Genomic DNA, 19904 nt, shown 5'->3' with positions numbered 1-19904 from the left:
TGGAAGCCAGGAACAATGTCCAGATGGTGAAGACAGTCTTACTTGGGGAAAAGTCCCCAGAGCTCCACGAGACAGTGGGAGGAAGAAAGACGGAGTGGAAAGCAGATGGCTGGAGCCTAAGACCCAAGACCAAGCTGGGCTCTATATTCTGAGGCTCACAACCATGGGGAACCCTTGATTTATTGGTAAAATGTTGGTGAAAATCAATTCGAAATTTTTCCTGAGACCATTGGGAGGATCAAATGAGATATACTGAAAACACTTGATAAAGTGTTATTTAAGGGTTTTACCTGAAAAGTAGGCTTGAAAGAAAATTAAAATGTTACTCGTTATCAGGATAGATGATCAAATTATATTTCTTCTTCCTTGGTTTATTTGGGTAACAGATCCATTTGAAAGAATGCTAACCAGGTAATGTGATTATTGCAGAGAATCCTGCTCTAATTCTCAAAGGACTCATTACTGTTGGTCTTAAGAGTCTCTCCCCTCCTCTTCACTGAACTAGAACAAACAGGGATTCCCCAGACGCACTGCCAGAAATATGCTAATGTTCAGAGTGGATGACAATACTAGGGATGTCTGCATAGATATTTTTAACATGCTAATGTATACCTGCCAGACTGAGCTCCCAGTCTCCAGGTGGCCTGGTGATGCCAAGGAGGGTTGAGAAGGAACAGGGAGAGAACCACAGATTCAGACGCACAGGAAAGGTGGAGTCTGAGCAAGCCCAGGCATAGCCAAAGGGCGACAGGTGGGTATTAGATGACAATTCAACTCAACAACTACGGGCCAAAGCCACTCTGGGAAGCCACCGATCAAGGCATCTGAGGCACGGAGGGATTGTTTAACGGTAAGTTAGCATTCATTCAGTACCTCTCGGGGCTGACCCTATGCCTAGTGCTTTTCCAACATTACTTCAGATAGCATTTGATGCGAGGACAGAGAAAACAGAAGTATATGTAAGAAGGCTACAACTATCTTGAGAAATGTTTGAACACAGTGCTTCAGGAATTCTTAGGAGGAAGAACTAATGGTTAACAAGGAGAGGTTCAATTTGAGAGTAAGATCAAAAAGAGTGAAGAGTTTTTTTCCTACTCTCCTCTCCCATTAGATTGTAAGTTCTATTATACTAGGAATCCTGGCTCCTAATGTATCCCAATGCTTAGCACATAATAGGTGGCCCCAAACAGTAATAAGGGTGGTAATAGCTAACACGTATGGAGCGCTTAGTGTGTGCTGGGCACTGTTTGAAGTCTTCTGCATATGTTACATTATTGATTCTTCACAACTACTTTTGAGGTAGGAAATATTATCATCCCTGTATAACTAATGAGGAAATTGAGTCACAGAAAGCTTAGGCGATTTTCCCACAGTAGCACATCTAGAAGTGACAGAGCTATGACTTTGAAGCCAGGTAATCTCACCTCAGAGCCTGCACTCTTCAGCAACATGCTGCATTAACTGAATGAATAAATGAAGCCGAGACGGCTTTCTTGGGGGGTAGGGTGGGGAACAGTGTAAACAAAGACCTTGAGGTACCACTGCTGCTGTCCATCAAATACACCCAACTTTTCATTTTCGGGGCACACAGTAGGACTGCACTTCTCTGTCTCTCTGAAACAGGTGTGGTCATCTGGCTGGCTTTAGCAATGAAACGTGAGCAAGAATGATGTGTATCAATTCCAGGAAAGAGTGCTTCATTACGTACTTTCTCTTTTTCTGATTTGGTGACCATCAAAGCACCTACTGAGATGTACTCTCTGTCTTTCTGGACATCTGAGTGACTGAAATGAGCAGAGCCTCCTGACAATTCACAATGGACATATACTGGGAGGAAGAAAGAAACTTTTATTGGAGGCTGGGAAACATACCGATCTAGGTTATGCAGTGGCGAATCATTTGGTAAACTGTTGTCTGCAACAACCTGGAAGGTAGATGATGTAATAAATGAACTCGTAACTCTAGGGGAGGTAGGTACAAAACAGAATGTCAATAGCATGTGTTGTTTGCTGTCGGCAGTCATGATGCAGTTTGAAATAAGCTCAGAAAAGAATTGGTTAGATTGTAAGCAGCAACGGAAGGGGATAAGGAGAGGCTAGAGATGCGAGGACTTGAAGGATTGGAAGAAGCAACTGATTTCAACCCGATTTGTAGAAGGTAAACCCGAGGAGGGCTTTGAGTGATAAAAACTACCACTTGTGACAAGGTTCAAATCAAGGCTGTGGCTACCTCACCTTATGGCTCAAATCTTTGAGTGGAGTCAGAGCGTTGGGAACAAATATGCAATTAGGTAAATACTTTGATTAGACAAAATGATTCAGAGGAAAGCACTAATACATTTTTAGGCTGAGAGTATCTTAGAGGCATGGGGGTGGGAAGGCAAACAAAGAGAGCCAAAATGATTGTTGTATCTAGAAGGGTTCTGCGAGTGTGATGATTGTTACACGGAACTCACCCACATCCATAGATAAGAAGCTGATTACAGTCTTGAGAGAGCTGTACTGCACTTAAAAGATGTAGTGACAAGGGGAACCTAAAATGTCTCTTGGGCTCTAAGGAGCACATGTTCCCAGCCGTGTACTTTGAATATGATCGGGGGGAATAATAGAAATGGAAGACTCTCCCAGAGCAGGGAGCTGGGAAACGTGGAGAGCAAAGTACAAGGAAGTTGCTTCCAGGAAGCAGAATTGTAGCCTAATCAAGAAACCTTGCCTTCCCCAGAGTAAGGAGCCTGAACATCCTCCCCAGTGGGATTGTAGAATCGCTAAGGACCAGTGACTACTGTTGTCTCCCGTCCTCTTCTTTTTGAATGGGAGTCTTACTGGGGATGTTTTGTTCTTATTCCAGCATTACAAGTGGCATGTAGGGGGCAGGTCATTTTCAATTAGAGGCTGCAGGTCTCCAAGTGTGGAGGAGCCATATCTGAACGAGTTGTAGACATTGCAGTGTATTGTTCTCTGTTCTACAGACAATCATTCATCATCCACAGATCATAAACTTTAAAGTTTAATATAGGACCAGAATTTGGGTTTTCTGCCTTTGATGGTGGTAATGGGGCACAAATACATTTTGCCTCCAGGAGAGAGAGAGAGAGAGAGAGAGAGCGCCAAATATTTGGTCTCAGAAGGATAGACTTCAGTACTTCAGTAATCATTAGTGCTGCTTATCATACTGTTTTGTGTGTTCAGATCCTGGGCACATGTTAAGATTGCCTTCTCCACTCTCTTTGAAGATAGACATTGCCATACCACTAGCTTTTGCGGATGAAATGGGAATGGAGGTGATTAGTGTCACTTGAGGGGGGGGAGCATTAAGATTGTGTGCTCTTGTCCTGTCTTGGTGATTTTGGAGATCTTTGTTGATATAGAGTATCCACAACCTGGTGCCTCAGTGATCATGGTGACCAGAGCTCCCCATGGACCCAAGATGGACATGTAGCATGAGCAAGAAATAAATTTTTGAGGTTGGAAGCCTCTGTGATTTGCGAGTTGTTTTTTACTCCCAGCATAATCTAACCTATCCTGACTAGCATGGGTCTGAAACCAGCCAACTAGATCCTAAGATCAATTAGTAGCTCAGTTTGATCAAAGCATAGAATATGTGTAAGGGAACAGCAGAAAAGAAGATCTCCAATGAGAATGGAGTCTTGTCGTGTGACATTGAATGCTATTGAGGACTAAGTACATGGACACAATGGAATTCAGAGATGATGTTTCGGTGACCTGGTAGAAAGTCTATAGAAGGAGTTATTGCCGGGAGAGGCTGGTGCCTGTAAGAGAGATGGGTCATTGTGGTCATTCAAATGAGGAGGGAAGCCTTAAAGCCTAAGAGGTGAGAGTTTGAGCTGCAATGTTTCAAGACAGAATTTGGGAAAATGGTAATTCGGGTGACAGAAATGGAAGAGTCAGGAAGAGCAGTGACGTACTCAAGGAGAAGTGAATTATTTGGGTGCCTAGAAATCTCATCTTGCATATGCTTCATGTAAAAATCCAAGATGAATATACATGATAAGAACGTGGTGCTGGTCTTCGGCTTAGACTTAACTTAGACTCCACAGGCTGGGAAAATCTCACACAGACATTCTGTCCATTCCACCCAAGTCGGCAGAATTACCAAAGCTCTCAGAGAAGGACAGTTCAGGTTGTTTTAAAAGGTGCCTGGAAAAATTTGTCTTCAAATTCCCCACTTGGTTTATTCCATGATTAATAACTTTGCCATTAGAAGTTTCCCCTTGCAGCTAACCTAAGTTCCTTGGGCTGTCGTTTTGATGTCATTTCCTCTTATTTATATACAGGAATGTCAGTGGTTTTCCTGTCCCATATGCATTCTCTGTAAAGACGGATTTATTTAGGACTCACACCCAACCTGCTTCCAAAAAGGATTAGAGGCGCCTCCTAATATGTCTGCCTAGGCTTCCTTTAAAGTAGCTTTTCTCATTCCTTCATAAGTGTGCTGCTCTCAGAGACGAACCAGGAGGATTTCTTTAACGATATAAAACAAAAGCCAAACTAATAACACGGACTATGCTGACACAATAGTAATCTGCAATGAAAAGAAAAAAAAAAGAAAGAAAACGCTCTCCCCATGTCAAGTAGATTTTTATGACCAGAAAAAATTCTGGACAAAATGATAAACTTGAATACCTTTGGCCTCTGAATTTTTAGTTTATTTCTTCTCTGTAGTGCCTTCTTCCACCATTCTTGGATTCTAGGGCACAACTATATACTCTAGAGTATCTTTTAGGGTATATTTGTGTCTCTAAAAAATCTGTATTTATATAAATATATTTATAAAAACATCTATATATAAATATATATTTATAAACAAATGCATGTGTGTGTGTCTATATATATAAACATATATGTGTGTGTGTATATCTATATATCTATATATCTATATATCTATATATATATATTTTCCACTTGACTATGGAAAACCAGAAATTAGTAAAGAATTTAATAAATGTGTTGAAACCAAGGTATAAATGTCTCCCACAGGGACTTCAATATTAAAGGTCCTGAATAAATGAGTGAGTGATTACATGAATACCATTTCTGATTATAATTAGGGTGTTCTCTGTTACCTGGTTGTCTGCGCTTTAACGGGGAATGTAGATATTAAATTGAAGGCACGGTAGCCAGCAGACAGGCAGGATAAAGGATTTTAAATATCTCGGTAAACAGAAGTCTTCCTGGCATGCCACTGGGTAGCACTGCTGATCGGAACTGCAGGAGGGGACTGGGGAATCTGCATTTCCAGAACCTTCTTCTGGGGTCTTCCCCTGCTCATGTTTCTCCAGTCTTTGGTGCCTTGCCTGGTCATGAGAAGACAGCTCAGGTGACATACTGTATAGCCACAGAAAAGATATAGGTGCAGGGTTTGTTATTACACTAGTCCTGACGGACGTGGACCCAGGCTCTTAAAAGCCTATCGCTTCTCCCTTGAACCTCAGGCATGAGCCAACGCCTCCTTATCTCTGACCCAATGGTCATTTGGCCCTTCTTTCCTTTACCCCAAGGCAAGCATGAGTCAACATGTTCTCTCTCTAAAATGTATCTGAATTTCCTTTCATTCCTTCACCTCCCTCAAAGATATGCAAGCAGTTCTTTCCTCTTTGGGGTCATGGTCATTGTAGGGACAGTCTAATCTATGCAAGTGTCCTTCCAAAACAGGCTTTTCTTTTTTTTTTAATTTTTAATTTTTACATTTTGTTTATTTTTGAGAGAGAGAGAGAGAGAGAGAGAGAGAGAGAGACAGGGCACAAGTGGGGTAGAGAGAGAGGGAGACAGAATCCGAAGCAGGCTCCGGACTCCGAGCTGTCAGCACAGAGCCTGATGCGGGGCTCGAACCCACAAACTGTGAGATCATGACCTGAGCTGAAGACAGTTGCTTAACCGACTGAGCCACCCAGGTGCCCCAAAACAGGCTTTTCTAAAGAGCAATTATATCCCAAGAGACCAGAATGTGGTACAGATACAGGGCTCAACACACGCCCATCTCATTTGGAGGAAAGCATTCATACCTCAAAGAGGGACTGATTTTTCTTAACCTGGGCCTGGTGATCTGGGCTGACTATAATGGGCAATTTCTTGTAGCAGTTACTGTTTGTTTTGTTTTTCTATGAGCCTTATTTCTAGCAAGGGGTTGAAGGGTATTAAGATAATTTCTCTAGGGGCAGGTGAATGAGTTTTAGCTTTAACATTTTCCCTTGTCTTATTATTGTGGAAGGTGGGTGGGTAAAGGAGTTGGGAGGATGGAATGTAATAGAGGAAAGTACCGTGGTCAGGAAAGGATTGGGAAACTATCTTGAGTTTATATCACTGAATTATATTCACAGTATTGTAGGGTCAGTTGTGTTCTGTTCTCTCTTCTATCGGAAAGATTGTCTGTTGTTATATGTGGAGTTATACTGGTGGTCAGGCAGGAGAGAAACATCAAAGCATGTGGGAAAAACAGAGAACAAAGGAAAACAGAGACATTTCATACCACTTAGGACAGAGATGGAATGATATATATGGTTAGGTTCTTAAACACGGCTCGCATCCTTAGGAAAAAAATGCTCTCATGTTCATATGCCCCAGGTCCCCCTTTTCTGGGGAGCGAAGGCACCTGGGGAACCGCAGGTGGGCAGGAGGGGCTTGTGGAATGTGAGGAACACTGTGTCCAGAGAGAAAAAAGGGAGCAAGAAGTTTACTCAAAGATAATCAAAAACAGAGACTCTAGCAAAAAGCTAGTTTTGGGTTCCTGATATAACACTGATACATTTTAAACTTCCAGAATTACAGTTGTAGGAGAACGCCTCATTTAACTCTTCTCAAATTATTTTGTTTACCAATGCTGATCCTTTTGTCTTTAAACCGTGAACTCCCAGTTCTTCCCTGCCTCATCCTTACATTTATATACAATAGTGGGGAACGATCTCTCAGAGACTGTGGGTGAGAGACAGCACTTCTTGGCATCAGTAGTCAATGAGAAGTGAGTGCTAGAGAACTGTGTTGAGAAGGGTTCTGAAGCCCAATCTGTGTTCAGCAGGAAGGGTACTGGGATCCATTAATGCTGGGATCGGGTAATGCTATCTGCCATGGGCCTGGGTGTTCAGGAAGGGTGGGGAGTGGTGATGAGAGTTATCTAAGCGGTACCATCCATGCTAAGAGCCCAAGCCTCTCATTTAATTTGGGTGTGTGTGTGCCAGGCTCGGATACATTAAACCGGTTGCCAAAGCCACACAGCTATTTAGTATTTCACCAATATACATAAAAAAGAAGTTCAGGATCAGGAAAAGAATGCAGATTAAGAGGATTAGCCATTCTGAACACGCAAAACTACTGCCTTCAACACTGAGGACTGAACATGAACCTGCTTGAAGCCTTTTGTTAGACATTTTATCAAAAGTGCTAGGAGCTCTACCTGGTTACCCACAAAGTCAAACGTGCACAGAAGTCTGGGGCCCTCCATGTCGATTTCAGAGGCCTTTGAAAGTGTGTAATGTTAGAGATTATTTCCTCCAGGAGCAAAGTTTTCTCAGTTCTTGGATGAAGAGATAAAGAAGTATGAAGACATTTTAACGTGTTATTTGCCTAGGATTAATGGACAGTTGAATTTAAATAGAGAATCTTTTAAATAGCAGCTTTTAAGAAAGTTCTTTCTACAAAATATCAGGGCCGGGGGGAAAGTCCAAGATGGGATTTGGCCATGATTTTTTAACCAAGGCTGTAGTCTCAATGCTAAAATAAATAGCAAGTTATAACAAATCCAACTAAAAGAGTTAAATTCATTAGAGCCAAGCTGTGGTGACACGCTTTGAGGGAATTCTGGCCCCCAAACCTCTCCTCGACTTGCCTGAGAATTTACTGTTCAGCATCCAGAAATTATTATTTGAAAACAGTAATATTCTTGGATAATAATCCATTTCAAGTTCATTGTTGGGTAATAACAAAAGGAGGGAAAGCTAGCAGTGGGGTGAAGGGATTTATTACTGGCTGTGGAAGGAGACAAGAGAGTGAAAGAAATAATGATCCTCAGTGAGTAGCTACAGGAATTTTGCAGCCCCGAGACGGAGTTCACTGTCTGAAGCCTGCTTATGACTCTAGAGTGTTCCACTGACCTTAGGACACAATAACACTGAGTGGGTGATGAAAACAACCCTCGTAAATAAACCCTCAAGATGCCTTTAAAAAATACAAAAGAGAGAAACAATGTAAGAAAGTAGGGAAGTGCTTTCTCTCCAACATTTCTGACAGAAGATAGGAGTTGAAAACCTCCAACAAAATGTTGCCCCAATCTCACTTGGCTAATTTTAGTTATCTTGGTTCATGGCTATGATTCATCCCTAAAGCTGTGAATTGCTGAGGAGGAAGGAGGAAAAAAAGTGACTTAAATGTCAAAGAAGTAAGAACAAAAATATAGTCTTCTTTTTTGGGGAACTAGAATTCCAGGATATGGGGATCTTTTTTTTTTTTCTCATGAGGGACCGAATGCTTCGAACTTCTAGAGAAATAATGGTCTTGAGTCAAAACATCATTAAGGAATGGAAGACGGCATTGATTATAAGTCATGTCATGTTGGAATTTCTGCCTCCATAGTGCACTTCCTTTGTCTTCTTGTGTACCTCCGATACCATTAAACTAGCACTCACTAGGAATCATCTGGAGTTACGTATGACGGAAGCCTAATACGTAGACTATAATGAGGAATGGAATCCCTAAACCAGGTGAGGGAGGAATGAATGGAGACAAACGGAACCACGAGAAGTAAGCCTGGGCAATGGAATGGTAGGAAAGGGAAGAAAGGCACGTTTGAATGATGGTCAGATGTTGTCTTGCTTGCTAAAGCATAGAGATGGTTTGGTGAAATTCCATCTTGAGTTTCTGAGTTTTTCATCTTGAGTAGAAACAAGTTTCTCAATTCTTCAGGGGTCCCCTAGTAAATTGGTTACCATGTTGCATTTCCATAGGTTTGGAGGAAGAGAATAGTCACCAACTAACTCAGCTCGGTGACTGATTTCACTGTCCCAAGTAGCTGACCCCCACCAACAGCTTAGCCACTCTCCGTGTTTGTCTTGTTCTTAAAACTCTTCAACACTGCCGCTCTTAAAACTTCCGAGAAGTCAAGGAAGTATACGAGGGTTGTAAAAATAGGGCCCTGGGCTTGGGAGGAAGATGGTATTATGTAGGAAGCAAGATGAACAAGGAAGAATTCCAATGACTTCAGAGTGGATCGCCCACAGCCCTTGAAGCTGGGAGAAGAGCAGACCAGGGCACATGTGTGAGAGGTGATTTCTGCACCTACCCCCCAGTCCTCAGCCTCCTCAGAGCACTCTCCTAGCCTTTCTTACGCTCCGTTCCTTTCAGTTCTCCTCATACCTGGTTATTACAGCGGCGATCGCTGTATCTCATTACCTGCGACCTAAAGTGTCATTCAGCCAAGGTGACACGTGCATCCCGATAGATAAACTAAGGGGGTACTAAGGTTCTGGAAGGGACTCTGTAGGTTGCAGAGTCCCACCGCTTGGTATACATTTGAGGCAACTGAGCTCTTGAAGGTCTAAGTGACTTTCTTGCGCAAAACATTCCCTCTTTTGCTTCTTCTGGAAGATGTTAATTAGCACCTTGGCTCTAGTGGAGAGATATTTTAAAGTCCATAGAAGATATTTGCCAGAAGTTATCCTTGGCCACCCTCATTTTAAACCACCTTGGCAGACTGCCTTTATTACACATCCAGTGTTTTGTTTTTTTTTTTTTTTCTGACTGGGTACATTTAATTTTCTGAGCCTCCACGAGGTGTGCCAAAGTACAACAAAAACCTGTTTCTGTTTTTCATTTCCATGAGCAACTTTCACCTTGTGTGGCAGTGTTATGGGTTGAATTACTTTCTCTCTCTCTCTCTCTCTCTCTCTCTCTCTCTCTCTCTCTCTCTATATATATATATATATATATATATATATATCTCAAAGTCCTAACTCCCAGTACCTGCGAACATGACCTTACTTGGAAATAGGGGTCTTGCAGATTTAATCAAGTGAAGATGAGGTCATTAGGGAGGGTTCTAATCCGATGTGAGTGGTGTGATGAGAAGACGGCTGTGTGAAGACGCACATGAGATAGGCAGAGATTCAAGTGCTCCAGCTGGAAGCCAAAGAATGCCAAGGACTGGCGGCCCACAACCAGAAGCTGAGAGGAGGCAAGGAAGGATTGTTCTCAACAAGTTTCTCAAGGAGCATGGTCTCAAGGAGCCTCGCAAGGTCTCACCGAGACCTGGATTTCCGACTTCTGGCATCCAGAACTGTGACATTACAAGTTTTTGTTGTTTCAAGCCACTTTGTTATGGCAGCCCGAGGAAACTGATACTTGCAATAATAAAGGCAAAGAGGAAGGGCAACTGGACGCTGAAGGAAAGAAAAAAGAGCTTTCTTTCTTGGGTTGGTTTACTAATGTCATTGGTGTTAAGTAAAAGTGTTTTTCAGTTTATTTATTTTGAGAGAGAGAGAGAGATAAGGAGAGAGAGAGAGAGAGAGAGAGAGAGAGAGAATATGAATGGGGCAGGGGTGGAGACAGGGAGAGACGGAATCCCAAGCAGGCCCTGCGCTGTCAGCAGAGAGCCCGATGTGGGGCTCAAACTCATGAATCGTGAGATCATGACCTGAGCCAAGATCAAGAGTTGGCCACTTAACCAATGAGCCACCCAGGCACACTGGTATTAATTTTTTATTGAGGTGATCTGGAGAGGTTCCACATGACCCCTTGAAAAAAATTTGTGAGGGGACTCTGTCCACTGTTTTAAGCTATAGCATTACTTTGCTGTTTAAGTAAGTTTCCATCATAGAATAGTCAGCTGTTTTTCAGTGTTTTAGCTTAATAGTCTAGTTTGTTTTCCTTAGCCTGATGGCTTTGGTCTTTTTCTATTTTATTTATTTTGTGTTTTAATATTTTATTTTGTAGCATAATATAAATGCATGAATAGTAGTATGTATTTCCTCAATACATGGGGGAAAAGGCACTTAAAAATACAAATCATCCACAAAATATTTTTCAAATGATGATCCAAGCATTGATACATTCCAAGGCTCCGATTTACTCTCCATAAATAATACTAAAAATTAAGTCAGGCTTTGCTTAAAATAATTTCAGTAGTTTCTTTTGCAGTGCTATTCTCTATTTACAAATAGCACAAATAGAGGTAAGGACTACTTATAATCATATTTTTCAAAACCAAAAACCATTTTTTAACATTTGATTTTAAGTAATCTCTACACCCAATGTGAGCTTGAACTTGTAATCCCAAGATCAAGAGCCACATGCTTCACCGACTGAGCCAGACAGGTGTCCCCCCAAATCCATTTTTAAGGTCTTACAAATTATATGCATTTAGCATCCAAATTTAAAAACCTATATCAAGAACCTTCACATATCATCCAAATTTTAAGCATAGCCACTTTCTGTAAGCTTCTCCAAGATCATCTGCTCTATTGTATTACTCAGTTATCTGAAAAATTCAAAGGTCTCATAAGAAAGAGTTGTCCTGCAGATTTAGTGGTTAAGAAAACACCCAAGAGTTGAGATACATAGATCTTTTCATTGACCAGAAATCTTAATTCATTTCAGAAGCCATTCTGGATTGTTTCAAACTCTTCATCTTGGGGCTTGTGGTTCAGTTTATGATCTATGCAGCATACACATGGGTGCCCATGTCTTTGAAGGCACTGGGATACACAAGTCAGAACCCATGTCAAAATCACTAGGCCATTCAGGGCATCACACTGCTCCATTTGTAGGGTGTCTTTTGCCCCAGTTACTCTGGGGGTCCCACGATCTGATTTTAGGTGAGAATACAAGGAGCCGGACTACCAGAAGTGTAGTGTTGGAAACACTTACTTGAGTGTGGTGAGTTCTGTAAGGGATGGCTGAGTAGCCTTGAGATAGCTTTCTCTTCGCGCAGCAACTTTGGGAGAAGGCTTGGGACTTGTGTCAGAGTCACCACTGTCTTCATCTCCCATGGCCTTGATGTAGCTGCCGCTCCGCATTCTTCGGCACGGAATTTCGTCGTCTTTACCTCTAGGGGTGTACCCTGTCCATTCATCCTGTGGAACCTATTCAGATATAAAACAGAGAATTCATTTTTAATAAAATCCTACACTTTTCTTTCCTTTATTGATTTTTTGGTATGACCCCGAATGTGGGTGATAGAGATAAATTATCTAAAACTTCAGACAATTACTTTTCACTAATGGTGTCTTACTATAGTTGGTTTGCAAATATTTGAATACATGCAATTCCATGTCTCAATCTTTTTTTTTTTTTTTAATTTTTTTTTTTTCAACGTTTATTTATTTTCGGGACAGAGAGAGACAGAGCATGAGCGGGGGAGGGGCAGAGAGAGAGGGAGACACAGAATCGGAAACAGGCTCCAGGCTCTGAGCCGTCAGCCCAGAGCCTGACGCGGGGCTCGAACTCCCGGACCGCGAGATCGTGACCTGGCTGAAGTCGGACGCTTAACCGACGGCGCCACCCAGGCGCCCCCATGTCTCAATCTTTAAAAGATCCTGTGTATTAGGGAAAACTAAAACCATGGCCTCTGATTTACTTCTCATTTTTCTCATGCTAATAAAGATAAGAGTTCCACGAAATACTTCCAATAAGAATGCTGTTGAAAAGGAAAATAGTTTTATTTGAGATCTTCAATTATTTGTTTTCATTTGTCACTTAAAATTTAAGAATCTTTCACTTTTATCTCCACCGTCCTCACACTGTCCATCTCCACTGTCTTGTATCCAGTCTCTCTGCTTCCTAAACCAGTTGCATTGAACTTTCCAAAAACCTATTCTTTCAGAACGCCTCTTAATTTGGGTTCAGCCTCCATAGATCTACTGAAAGCAGTCTTTAAAGGTTTCCAATGATCTCCTCATGAAAGCCAGTGACATTTTCTTAATTTAAATTATCCTTGGCCTCTGACTACACACACACACACACACACACACACACACACACACACACATGCACGCATGCGCGAACACCCCCAACCCTGAAGAGTTTCTGTACTTACCCGGTAGAGCTACTTATCTGAATTGTTCTTTTCCTCTTGCTTCCCTGCATCCTACTCTAAGTCCCCGTTTGGGGGTACCACACAAGAGTATGTTCTCAGCACACTGCTCCTTTTTCTTTCTACAGTCATTGCCTTTGAATTCAGCAGAGCACTACACTATGTTATAGAAGGCTTCTTTATGACTTTGTCTTCAGTTCCACTTAGATTTTCCATTTCCACACGGACTCAAACTAGGATCTCATTACTCCTCCACTTAGTAAAAGAAATGCACAATGACCACTCTTCTTATCCATTAAGAAGCAATAATCAGCCTTCAGTGTGTGGAACGGTACACAGGGCTTAATGAAAAGACACCAAAGAAGAAGGAGGCTGGTTTTTGCCCTTAACGTATTTATAACAGCGATGAGAAGACAGAGCATAAACGCATTTGGGCATAGGTCCAAATCAACACACCAGCAAGTTTAAGGTATGGTGCCATAAATGGAATATGCACCAAAGAGAGACTGCAAGTAGGAGTTATCAGTAATGGTGACAGGGAAGGAGTAGCCAGGAAGGACTGGCCAAGTCTCAATGAGAAGGTAAACAGGCATTTAAGATTTTGATGCTATTTACGGATTATTCATCAATAATACAGTGTTTCATTATTAACATTTAACTATGCTATGCAATTTGCTTAGAGGGTCTTATTGTAACAGCATAACAACTCGGTGCAAGTTTTCTTCTGTATTTCTCAGATGAGAAACAGGAAGTCAGAGAGCTTAAGGAATTTGCCAAAGAACACACAGCACTGGCATTTAAAGCATTTTGGTTCGACTCCCAGATCAGAATTTTCTTAACCTAAATTTTGTGATTAGTAATATATGAATTTTACATCTGAAGGGTTCGTACAATTGTCCACGATGACACATACACACATTAAAAAACAGGTTTCTAAATGTTGTCTAAGTTCTAGGAAGTGAAAATACATGTTCCATTAAAAAGAGCACTATACTCCTTAAATTATGACTTTATTTGCATAATTTGAAAGCTTATGTCTAGAAACATCAGACTGAAGAGATGCTGCTTCTTATGGACCTGAAACAGTGGTTTGTGAGTTCTAATTTGGAAAACTACCAGTGAAGTTAGGCTAAGCTTCATTATGCAGTTTGTTTATTTTAACAGATTTTTAAGTGGCACTTCCTATGTGCAGGCACTGTTCTAAGTGCTTTGTAAATGCTCTCTCATTTGATCCACACAGCTGAAGGGTACTATTATTATTATTATCCCCAGTTTACAAATGAGGAAACTGAAGTTATGTAACTGGACCAAAGTCTCAGCTACAAAGGGGCAGAATTCCAACCTGGCAGCTCGTGAGGACTTGCTCTTGACCACTATTTAATGCTGTCTCTCTTTCTGGGCCATGATGTGTGGCATCTACGGAACCAAATAACTGTAGTCCCATGACACCTTCGTAATCCATTGCATCTGATTCATTTGCCATTTATTAATCATGGTAGTAACAATGTGGAGTTTTTGCTTTAGCTGAATAGCATCAAAATCACCATAGCAACAAGGAAGATTTCTCAGTGAAATTATAAACGTTTGGAACAGTCTTGTTTTCCTTCAATTGGCAGGTGACTCATTGTAAAGATATGATCATGTTCAGAACCTCACTATTGGCTTAGCAATTACATTTTATAAATTAAATTGGTACAGCTTAGGGTCACAGATGATGCACACAGCGTTTGCCATTTCTCAGCACTGATGCATAGCTCCTAAATAAGCACTGGTCTCTGGAATATGTCAGAGACCAAGGACAAACTTATATCCGGTCATATGACTTACGAAACAAAACATGGCAAATTGCTGTTTAGATGTTTTCTCCAAAGTTAGTTTATGGTAGAAACTTGGACTTATACGAGAAACAGGTTGCTTCTGTTGCCAAGGGAACCAACTGGAAAGTATTTAATCTGAATACCTCTCAATGAAACAGTTTGCAAATGATAGCAGCTAAGAAGTTGTATGGAATGGAATTTAAAAATTAACACATTATTCATAGACCTAAAGGTGGCCGACAATAAGATTACCTATAAAATAATGCAGAAATCAGTTGTAGGAAAAGTGTAAAGAAACAGAAAATCAAGATCTTGGAGAAGGAAAATAATGTCACTGAAGTTGTTATGATTGAGCCAGAATTTTTATTCTGACTCTTTCAACCTCTAAAGCAGAAGAGGAGACAATGGCATACCCCTCTGTAAGGGGCCCAAGTGGGAAATGTTACTCCCTCCCCCTTTTTTTAACAAGAGAAAAACATACTCATTTTATTATTTTTTTACATGTACTTGGGAGCCTTCACAAGAGAATGAAGATCCAAAGAAGCAACTGGAGCAGGAAACTTTTATACCCTGTAGACAAAGAAATAATAAATCTGTGAAGAATTGACAAGACAAAGGGATTTGGGCTGGGGCAGTAAATGGTGAAGAAGTAACTAAGGAGATAAGGGTGAACCTAACAAGTTTGTGGATTTCGCTGGCGCCATGTCTGGGCTGATAAGTCTGTCTCCATGTTGCTCCCTTTTGATTGGAAAGAGAGGAAGGAGAGTCATTGGCACATCCACCGCTGTGATCTAGTCAAAGGTTGATGTGTCTTTCTGCCTCAGTTGCACAGAAAGAAAAAATGTAGGGAAATTCAAATTTACAACTGTCTGAGAAAGCCTTCAGTATTAATGGTCTTGGCACTTTAAAGGAATAGAAGTCTTGGTAAGAAGAGGAAGCTGGAACAGACAGAAAGGCAGCCTGGGCACTTGAGGACGACAGGCCAGCCGGATGGCCCGCTTGTTTGCACCAACCCTGGGGTGGTTGGACCCAACGGATGTTAAGAAAACAGTAATAAAATCCATATTGTAGTTGTTATGAGTTAAAGAAATTATTTGCTTTTTAATGCTTATGCTTAAGCATTAAACTCCAATAAAGAGCTTTATTTTTGAGAAAACAGAATGAGGATTAGTGTGCATTTTTCTATTTCAAGAATAGCCAGTCTATAATTTAGACCACATGTCATAGCTCACAAGTATAGAAGACTTACTTCTGACCAAGGAATGACCATAACCAAGTGCTATCATCTTCTAATTACAGGATGAGGAGGTTTTCTTAAATGAAATAGTGTATGGGCACTGAATGATGGGTCATTCTAATTGTAGCTGTTCAGTTATGGAACAGGAGAAAATTAAACATGCTCTAATGGGGCATGCTTGCATTTTCTCAATCTCATCCCCTGCCTCTCTGTTTGTCTCTCTCCCTTATTCCTTTATATCTACAAGTATGTTTTGCCTGTTTCTTTTCCAGCCATGGTCTGGGTGTGCCTGGAATATGCAACAGTGAACAAAATAAGTATTGATCTCACACTACGGAGCATACATTCTAGAAGCAGTGCAGGAAGAAACAGATAATAGTTAAGCACACACATAAATGAACAAGATAATCTCAGGAATCATAAATGCCATTAGGAAAATAAGATGGGGTAATGTAACAAAGTGGCTGGAGGGGGACTACTTTAACTCGTTCCTTGGAGAAGCCACTGGGAAAGCAGTAATATTCCAGAGGAGATCTGCTGACCAAAGGAGCCAGCTTAGAGGAGAGCTGGGAAGAGCTTCCAGACAAAAGGTTCAGCCAGCACGGAGTCCCTAGAGTAAGAATAAGATTGGTGTGTAATTAAAGCCTAGGAACAAAAATGACAGTGTGACTGGAGAGTACCCAGCAAGAGGAAAGTGATACAAGGAAAGGCTAGGGGTTTAGGGCCAGATCATGTAGGGTCTTGTAAGACTGTCTCAAAACTTCCTTCCAGGCTGAACTCAGAAATTCTAAAGCTCCTTCCAACTGTTCCAGATTAAATTGATCTTTTTAATGAAATCTATAGCATATATCATATGCTATATAGCATAGATTTAATGAAATCTATGCATATAGCATGTATATAGCATATATATATAAATATATATATATAGCATATATATAGCATACATAAGGAGTCAGCAAACTATAGCTCACAGACTAAATCCAGCTTGCCATGTGTATTTACAAATAAAGTTTTATTGGCACACAACCATACCCATTCATTACACATTGGCCGTGGCTAATGTCAAGTTACAAGGGCTGAGTTGTATGGTTGTGTTGAAGGCTATATGGCCCCAAACCTGATTCACATCTTCCTTCTGCACACTTAATGTGCATAATCACACAATGGCACTTATATACACTATTTGTTTTATGTGTTTTTGTGTCATCTCTCCAACTACTAGGTAAGGCAACTGAAATGAGGTAAGCAGTACTGCTGGAGGGTCAGAGGTGTGAGCTCTACATGTAGACTACCCAAGTTTGAGTTCCTGCTGTGTCAGTAACTAGGTACAGGCCTCAATTTTCTTGTCTGTTTCCTACCCATAGAGTTATGCCTGGATTAAATGAAGTAATGTGCCCAAGAGCATAGGGAGTGTTCAGCAAAGGTATTTTTGGGGAGCTCTGGACTATTGTTAGCACACACACATTCCCTCCCCACCCCCCAAGGGATGACATTGGCTTTCCAAGAAGACTCTGATGCCTGCTTCCAATTTTCTTTCTCAAGGGAGGGGCAGGAATAATTGAAATATATTAAGCGAAAACATAAAGTCCTAATATACTGTCTACTCCCATCAATTTTAAGTGAGAGTTCCCATCAGGAAGTACTCCCAGCTCTCTGTCCTGGGGTCTCACCTCTATTCTGCAGGATTGAGAGGGAAGCCTGCAGCCTTTAGGCCACCGGAAGTTTGCCTGGCTTCCCAGTGATTGAATCCTAAATGCCTCTTTTTGGCTTACAAAGCAGAAATTTTAGAGAGGAAAAAAAAAAAAACGGCCAACCAAACAAACAAAGGAAACACCTCCCGAGGAACTATTTTTGTATTCAAAGTTTTGTTTTGTTTTAAAACTTTGACCCCAAACCTGTGCCTTCCAGATGTATGAAGGCTGTCAAGGCCAAGAGGTGAGGGTGAGGGGGCCTCTGGGCTGCATGAAGGTTCTGCTCTGTGCAGTGCTGAGTCACAGAGGTGGTGGTGGTGGGGTTGAAAGGGAAAAGGGGGGGGCACACTTATTACTGTTTACCTCGCTATTTCTAGGGCTTAGTACATTGCCAGAAAGACCAGAGGTTTCTGGGTAAACGTAACACTAAATGAATGAATGAATTCCAACAACAGCTTTGTTTTCACTCACTGTGTGTGACTTTGGATAAGTCACTTCACTTCTTTGATTCAGATTTTCCATCTCTAAAATGGGGGTGATAATAGAGGTGTAATGAATGGAAATAATGTGTGTGAATATAGTTTGTGGACTTCAAAACATCATAAAAATCTGAGACAAAGGTTAGAAAGTTGTCTCTTTATGGCTACTTTTAAAGTACGGCCAGCCATAAATATATTGGGGATTAAAAAGCAGCGGTATTTTAGCTGAGGATCTTCGGCTCATTAAAGTAGATAGATGTTCTACAGGGCGCCTGGGTGTCTCAGTCAGTTGGGCATCCAACTTTGGCTTAGGTCATGACCTCACTGTCCATTGGTTCGAGCCCCATGTCAGGCTCTGTGCTGATAGCTCAGAGCCTGGAGCTTACTTCAGAGTCTGTGTCTCCCTCTCTCTCTGCCCCTTCCCTGCTCATGCTCTGTCTCTCTCTGTCTCAAAAATAAATAAACATTAAAAAAAAATTTTTTTAAATGTAGATGTTCTAGTATAAGAATATACTATATATATATATATATATACTACATACTATATACTTTATAATGTAATATACATATTATCCTATGTAAAAATATAAAAATTTCATACACAAAAATGTATTTATCTCTCTTTTAGGATCTTTAAAAGTAGACTGTCTTCTGGTGCTGCCATTTCCCCTCTCCTTTAGGTTTCCCCAAACTCAGTTAAAAGAGAATCACACTTGTTCTGGGAGATCTGTGAGGAAAAGATGTGATGAACTAGGGGTCCTTAAAAAGTCTTTCCCATGAGGCACCTTGAAAAGTTATATGATCCAAGATAATACCTTCCGTTCTGAATGTCTCAAACATTTTGCTGATTTTGGGGGCTCGTATCCCCACTTGGTTAATGAAGTTTCCATTTACTTCCTTCAGCTTTCCTCTCATATCCAAGTGCCACATTGTCCTGAATCTAAGATATCATTGCAAAACCCTCGGTGTTTTTTTGTGCCACTCAGAAAGAAAGAAATGCCACCAACTAAACTCTGAGTCTCCCTAGATGATATGATTCATTCTAGTATCAAAGATGCCAAAGCATGAAAAATTTATCTTAGAACCAAATGCCTTTTAAAGAGTATGTGCAAAAATAAAAACAAGACATGGCTGTATTCTGGGATTATAGAATTTATAATAGTTCTATTATTAGAACTATTGTTATAGTTCTAGGACTATAGAACTTAATGTTCATATTTAATAGTGGTCAAATTGATAATAATAATTAGCATTCATCTGCGCCATGCTTTTGCAAACAAACAGAAGCTCACATGTCTCGAGATCCTTACAACTACCTTGAAGGATAAGAAGAAGAAGTATTATAATCTTAGCTTGTCAAAAAAAGAAATTGAAGTCCAGAGAGGTTAGTAGTTAGTATAGGTTGATACTATACCCAAGATGGGGTCTACTGTCACAGTCCAGGAATTTACCACCCTCCCCTCCCCCCGCACCCCCCCCTGCCCCCCCACCGCTGCTCTCCATATTCAGATATTGGCTGTCTTTTGAATAACAATTGTTATTTTATGGTAATCTAAAGAATACATATTTCAGATAAGAAAAAAAAAAACCCTTCATATAGTTTTAAGTTCTGTCCAGAGGAAAAAAAGTTAATAAAACAAAT

The 19904-nt window shown here is 40.8% G+C and overlaps 1 protein-coding gene across 11 annotated transcripts in view; it reads right to left on the bottom strand.

The window, feature by feature from the left end:
* Window positions 1–19904, bottom strand: part of DLGAP1 (DLG associated protein 1) — a 900656-nt gene that overhangs the window by 248266 nt on the left and 632486 nt on the right. For all 11 annotated transcript variants that reach the window (XM_043558382.1, XM_043558383.1, XM_043558380.1 and 8 more), the window contains one exon: window positions 11871–12085. In XM_043558382.1, coding sequence (XP_043414317.1) covers window positions 11871–12085 — 215 coding nt within the window. The remainder of the gene's footprint in view (window positions 1–11870; window positions 12086–19904) is intronic.

Source organism: Prionailurus bengalensis, chromosome D3 (assembly GCF_016509475.1).
Source record: "Prionailurus bengalensis isolate Pbe53 chromosome D3, Fcat_Pben_1.1_paternal_pri, whole genome shotgun sequence".
Lineage (NCBI taxonomy): Eukaryota > Metazoa > Chordata > Mammalia > Carnivora > Felidae > Prionailurus > Prionailurus bengalensis.
This window is presented reverse-complemented; position numbering and strand designations above follow the sequence as displayed.